The 6,490-nt window shown below is 50.8% G+C and overlaps 2 protein-coding genes across 2 annotated transcripts; one reads left to right on the top strand and one right to left on the bottom strand.

Annotated features, from left to right (window-relative positions):
* Nucleotides 1-457: 457 nt before the first annotated feature.
* Nucleotides 458-1,102, bottom strand: LOC147970461 (uncharacterized). The gene has a single exon (XM_087523448.1). The coding sequence runs from the start codon at nucleotides 1,100-1,102 to the stop codon at nucleotides 458-460; it is 645 nt and encodes a 214-aa protein (XP_087379574.1).
* A 3,557-nt stretch (nucleotides 1,103-4,659) lies between these two features.
* On the top strand, nucleotides 4,660-6,358 carry LOC125508039 (uncharacterized). Its single transcript, XM_048672593.2, has one exon. The coding sequence runs from the start codon at nucleotides 5,033-5,035 to the stop codon at nucleotides 6,050-6,052; it is 1,020 nt and encodes a 339-aa protein (XP_048528550.2). The 5' UTR covers nucleotides 4,660-5,032; the 3' UTR covers nucleotides 6,053-6,358.
* The last annotated feature ends 132 nt before the right edge of the window (nucleotides 6,359-6,490 follow it).

Raw genomic sequence — 6,490 nt, 5'->3', positions numbered from 1 at the left:
GCGCCGGGTCGTAGGAGAAGCCGCTAGGCGCGACACCATAGGGGGCGGCATGGCGCCACCATAGGCCGTAGGCCCGCCGTAGACCAAAGGACCACCGGAGCCGAAGCCACCAGGAGCGGTCAGGAGGGCCTGATGAGTGGCCGACCGAGGGCCAAGGAGGCCCGGAGCGGGTGCCCGGGGGAGAGGCATGGAGTAGGCGTGAACTACTCCACTCCAGGGGTTGTACCCCATGAGCCAAGGCGGTGGCGCCGCGGCCGGGGCAGCGGCGGGTGTAGCGGCCTGGCGGGCCGTGGATCCTGGGTTGCGGGCCCACCCGTCGCCCCCCCCCCCCCCCCCCCGTTCTTCTTCTGGCGACCGTGGTCGGGGGCGGCTAGCGGCGGTGGAGTCGGCACGCGAGGAGGCGACTGGGGGCGGTGAGGCCCCCGTTGGTGCCAACGTGGAGCGCGGCATGAGGCACCTACCGGGCCGCGTGACAGAGGCGTTTCTCTTCCATCCGCAGGTAAGTGATGGCCTTCGCGAAGGAGGGCGTGGTGAGGGTGAGGTTCGTGATGGAGTGGCCAAGGTCGGGGTGGAGGCCGCGGACGAGGTTGGTGAGGAGGACGGAGTCATCGACCACCATGCCGACGTCGCGAAGCTCATCGGAGAGTACTTTCAGCTTCGTGCAGTACTCGTCGATTGTGAGATCGTTTTGCTGCATGGTGAAAAACTCCCCTTGGAGGAACATGCGGCGTTGGAGCTGATTGTCGATGAAGAGGTCGCAAAGCCGCGTCCAGATGACGTGCGCGGATGGGTCACGGCAGTTCACGATGTCGAAGAACCCTCGCGAGATCGTGAGGAACATCCACTTGACGATGCATGCGTCGACGGCCAGCCACTCGTCGTCACCTTTCATGTCGCGGATGTCGATGCTCCCATCAACATGATCGATGAGGTGGTAGGAGCGGAAAAGTAGCGCGAAGTAGGTGCGCCATGCATTGTAGGATGGGGAGTCGAGCTTGAGAACATCGGGGACATGGTCTTTGATGTGAAGTTCGTTGAGGTGATCGGAGGTGAAGGCGAGAACGGTGGTGGAGCTGGCGAGGGAGGAAGCGGAACCAACCATGTTGAAGGTGCGGCGGTGGCTTGGACAAGAGCGGCAGCGGGAGGGTAGGTTTGGAGGGTGGCCGCGGCGGCTGAGGAGAGAGGTGGCGGCGGCGGCCTAGAAGGGTTAGAGTTTTAGATGGGTGCAGCGACAACGGCTTAGAGAGGAAGCAGCGGCGGTGGCGTGGGAGGATTAGGGTTTAGGTGCAGCGGCGGCAGCTTGGGAGGAAGCGGCGGCGGCAGAAGAGGAGTAGGCGGCGGCGGCCTAGAGCGGAAGCGATGGAGATCGGAAGAAAACTTATAATACCATGTAGAAGACTATAGGATGCAACTTAATTGTATTCATCAGAGTCTGTTATAATATATACAAGTAATGTCTTGCGTGACAAGCCAACTAACCCTACAATATCTTTAGAAGTTAACCTATACAAGGCTAGAGATGATAGGAGAATCAGTCGGTAATAAATACAGATATGTCATGGTTCAGCAGTAGGAACCAAAATAAAATAACAGATGGCTAAAAATCACAGATGTCCTAATCTTCAAATGGAACAACCATATAGGAAAAAATTCCAAATAACTGAAACCCCATGAAAAAGATATTCAAAGATGCCAGATTAAGAAAAGGTATCCGATATTCAAGTGGGGGTCGGATAATGGAAGGAATCACATTAAACAAAACATATTTTGAAATAGATAGCATGTTAGGGATATCATATGCATGCTGCCTCAACCCTTAATTTTAATTTACACAGGCATGTTGCCTTATCATTTGTCAACTACATGCAAGTGCTCGTTCCTCAAATGAAAATAAAAAATAATAGATGGCTATAGTTGCGTATGACTCTGAAGAGTCTGAGGTAGCTTCCATTCCAAGTGAAGCACATGCAAGCAAGCAACATAACTAACCTCCATCCAGATAAACTAATAATAATAGTCTAATGTTGGGTAAATAAAGCTGGAGAACCAGCACCAGCACTAGGCCAACTGATTATATTATAGTATCAAAATGATCAACCGTGGTAACCGCCAATTGAGTGCATGGGCCGGTGGTGGAATTCGGTGTCTGACCTAATTTCACCCAACAGCGAGAGTGACAGTTGGACTCCGTCGTCCCACTTTGACCCCAGCGGACATTTTTTTGTTGTTGTGTGTGTCCCCTATTCTTTTTCCGCGCACAGCATGTCCATCGTTTCTATGCATCCAAAATTCTAATATATTGTGGAAAAGGGGAAATATTGCTTCAATGTAGTGCATGCTACAAGTGAATTCATGAATTTTAGGACACGACTATTCTTAGCTCGAGCTCAAATGAGCCTAGATGAATAGTAAAAATATTATCTTTCAAAAATAGTAAAAGCATTAAAAAATAAAAAAATCTTATTTTTTAGGGAAAACATTGACAAATGTTTTGAGTGCTTACAAATTTTCATCTTTGAAATCACATTAGTGTAAGTCGTGGAAAAAAAATAAGATCGATGCTCCAAAATGCCATTTTCAAAAACATTTTGGAGTGTTGATTTCTTTTGCCGCCACTTTCACGAATGTCTTCCATGGTGGAACTTTGCAGGCACTCAAAACATTTGTCAAAGTTTGCTAAAAGAATCATAATTTTTTGATTTTTTTTCTTCTAGATTTACTGTTCATCACGAGCTCATTTGTGCTCGGGAGCAGTTGGGAACTTTCCTGAATTTCGCTCCTTTACACCCATATAAATTTTACCCTGAAGAGAATAAGTCTAGATTAGCCCTTTTGCGTGAAACCGTCTAAGACACCTCTCCGACCGGGTCATCGGATTGGGCTGCCCATGATGAGGTTTACCTCCTTCCTCAACTCTTAATATTGTTTAAATTTCCAGCCTCTTTCAGCTTGTACATTATCTTCATCCTCCTCTTTGTCCACATCAGAATTTGAGGTAGTGACTTCAAAAGCAATTTTCTCCTAAAATGTGCGCGAGCGGAAATTTGAACAACCAGCTCAATAAATTATGTTTGATTTTTTCTATTTTCTTAAAAAAAATTGAATGGTCCGGAATTTGTCTCAAATATTGAGATACCAACTCAAAAAAGATTTTCTTCCAAGTTGTCACTGCGAATGAGCTGAAATTTAAACAACCGACATACTGAGTTGTGGTTTATTTTTCGTAAAAAGTTTGGACTTTCTGAATAGTTTCAAACTTCGGTAAAGAAATTGAAGTAGCAAATAAAAACGTGATATTCTTTTCCTAATACATTTGTGCAAATGAGCTGAAATTTGGGCGGTTGGCTAGTGAGTACTTAATTTTTCAATTGCTATTTTAAATCTAGCTAGAATATTTGTAAGCACTTCAATTGAGTTGATTTTCACTTGACTAACAAAAAAGAGAGAGAATATGACTTGGTGACACGAGTCGCGGGCGAAAAGCGTTTCTAGGGCATGCATGCAAACAGATGCAAGCCAAAGGCGGTTAGGGCTCTTCCTATGTTGCCATCCCTGCTCCGGTCCGTCGATAGATTGTCGGCCTCCTCATCCTCCGCCAGCCTCGTCGCTCGAGATGTGCATGTCGGGCCCCAGTTACCGGATGGGAGTTGCAATAATGGTTCATTCGGCTTTTTTTCCGGCCCGACGGTGTGTATGCCGTCGGACTGGATTGTATTTTCTTTTCTGTTCATGAATTTAATTATAATGCTAGTTTGTTTAATACAAAGTTTCTGCTCCTTCGCTGAAAAAAGGTTAAATCATTTGGGTAAAGGGACCTGATAAGTCGCACTTATCATTTTGGCAAATGATAAATGTCACATGTGTGGCACGAAGCAATTCCACCTTAACGTTTTTTATGGTACTTTAATTAGTCAAGGATAGCAGCTTTAGTTGTGAAGCATGTCAACTTTCTATTTGTATGACAAGTTTTAGTTTTTTAGGGCTTTGTTTTTTTTCGGATGGCAATTTTAGGGAGCGTTCAGCATCTCTCCGCTCCGCTCCGCAACGCCGGCTCGGAGCGGAGCTACGTGCAATTACGATTGAAGGAGGGGTTAGAACCACGCTCCGCGAGCTCTCCCTTTCTTAAAAGGTTGCCGAACAGGGCTTTAGTTAAAAAAACGCCAGGACGGTGTTACTATGTGCCATACTTGTGATACTTATCATTTAGGTATAAAGTAAACATATGGAATCGAGGGGCTAAAATAACTTGACCGAGACAGTAATAATAATAATGTAAAGTAAAAAAAAAACACAGACACATCACACATGATGCTGAGCGCCCTTGTGGACAGGCAGGCACTTGAAACGCACGGCATATGCAACGTCGGAACCATCGCTGCCACGGTTCCACCGCCAGGCCCCCTCCACGTCCGTCCGAAAGCTGCACACATATCCCTCCATTGAGTGGGATGTGATGCAAGAAACCCCTTCGTCGTCACCCGCACCGCTAGCTCGATCTGCATGCATCCATCGCCAACCTAGCTAGTATCTAGCTTGCACCCGACGCACGCACGCACGTCGCCTACAATGCGCCCCTCTTCTTTTCTTTTTCTCATTTGGCAAACACAATGCGCCTCTTTTGTACGCACATATAACAGGCAAGGAACGGAAAGAAAAGGAAAGAAACACGCGGTGGATATACAGCCAGCCTCATCGTCTGATAAAAATGGCGATGATTAATTTCTAGCCTAATTGGTACTCGCACACAGTACTATATATATTAAATTGGGCATAGGAGTGGATTGCTTGCTTCTTCTCCGGTCCTCCTGTCCATTTCTGATTTCTTCCTCTTGCAGTTACGGTGTCAGTTCCTTCCGCCGGTGGTTGGCCCGGATCAACTCACACACACTCATCCTCCTTCCTCCTCTCTTGACCTCCCGCCAACCATCGCAACCAACCATAAAAACTCCGCCACTCGAGCTACACAACACAGCACCGCATTACTCATTGCTGCCTGTGCCCGACCTCTCTATCGCCCCGTCCGCACGTCGTCATGGTGAGGAGGGGAGGGCTGCTGACTGGTGGGTATGGCGGCGCGTCGTCGTGGAAGGCCGGGAGGGTGATGAGGGCGGCCGTGGCGGCCTTCTTCAACGGCTACCACTGCTTCAGCCCCGTGGCGGCCATGCTCGCGCTGCCCTTCTCCGCGGCCGTGCTCGCGTCCCAGGCCGCCGCGTCGTCGTCGTCTTCCTCGTCGGGGGCGGTGCTCCGCGGCGTGTCGTCGCGGCTCCGGGGGATGTTCCACGCCGCGGGGTTCCCGCCGTCGCCCTTCTTCGCGCTGCTCAACGGCAAGCTGTCGCAGACCGTGTTCACCTACGCGGCCACGCTGCCGGTGGCGCTCACCGTCCTGCTGCTCGCCAAGGCCTGCGTCGCCGGCGTGCTCCGCGCGGACCCGGCGCACGACCGGCGGCGGCGGGGGCGCATGTCGCTCCCGCCCTGCGGCGCCGTGGCGCGCGCGTACCCGGCGCTCGTGGCCACGCACCTCGTCGGCTCCTTCGCCATGCTCTCCGCCAACGCCGCCGCCTTCTCGCTGCTCTTCCTGGCCTTCGGCGCGGCCGACCTGCTGGGCTTCACCTCCCGCGCGTCCACGCTCGCGCTCTCCGCCGCGGGCGCCATCGCCTACTCCGTGGCCGTCGGCGTCGCCACCGTCGTCTGCAACCTCGCGGTCGTGGTGGCCGCCATGGAGGAGCGCTGCGCGGGGCACGCCGCGGTGCTGCGCGCGTGCGTCCTCATCAGGGGCCGCGTGCCCACCGCGCTGGCGCTGGCGCTGCCCACCAACCTGGGCATGGCGGCGGCGGAGGCGCTGTTCCAGCTGCGGGTGGTGTCGCAGCGCCGGAAGGCCGGGAGACTGGCGCCGGGCGTCGCCGGCGAGGCCTTCTCGATCGCATACATCCACGCGCTCTGCGTGGTGCTGGAGATCATCGTCAGCTGCATGTTCTACCGGAGCTGCAGGAGGAGCGAGGCCGATGAGCTGAGAGAGCTGGAGCCCGAGGAGAAGGGCGACCTCCAGGCATAGTCAGACAATAGCCGCGTAGCTTTGTGATTCTGAGAAACTCTTGGGAGGGTCTCATCAGACGGTCCAGAGAAACATGCACTATACAGTAGTAAACTGGGATAGCTCTACATTATTTCCCTTTTTTCCTGAATAGTTTTGTTCGTTTGTTTCCTTTTTTTTTATGTTGGCATGGAAATGAAATGTAAAAGATGGTTCTATTGTACAGCAGAAAAAAAATACTCCGTCAAACTGAAATAAATAACCAGTGGATTTTGCACCGTGCAAAAAAAAGAGGAAAGAAACGAAGAATGATATGGGTTGGTTCAACATTCTGTACTTTTTTGGTTGAAAATTGTTTCACATGGACCGTTGTTGAAGACACTATAGTACAGAAGAATATCTCAAGCTCTGCCCTGGTGATCACATCTGTCAGGTTTAAATTTCTATGTTTCAGCATAC

Source organism: Triticum urartu, chromosome 5A (genome assembly GCF_056163025.1).
Source record: "Triticum urartu cultivar PI428250 chromosome 5A, HENAU_Tu73, whole genome shotgun sequence".
In the NCBI taxonomy this organism is placed as follows: Eukaryota; Viridiplantae; Streptophyta; class Magnoliopsida; order Poales; family Poaceae; genus Triticum; species Triticum urartu.
Note: the sequence above shows the minus strand (reverse complement) of the source record. Positions and strands in the feature narration are given on the sequence as shown.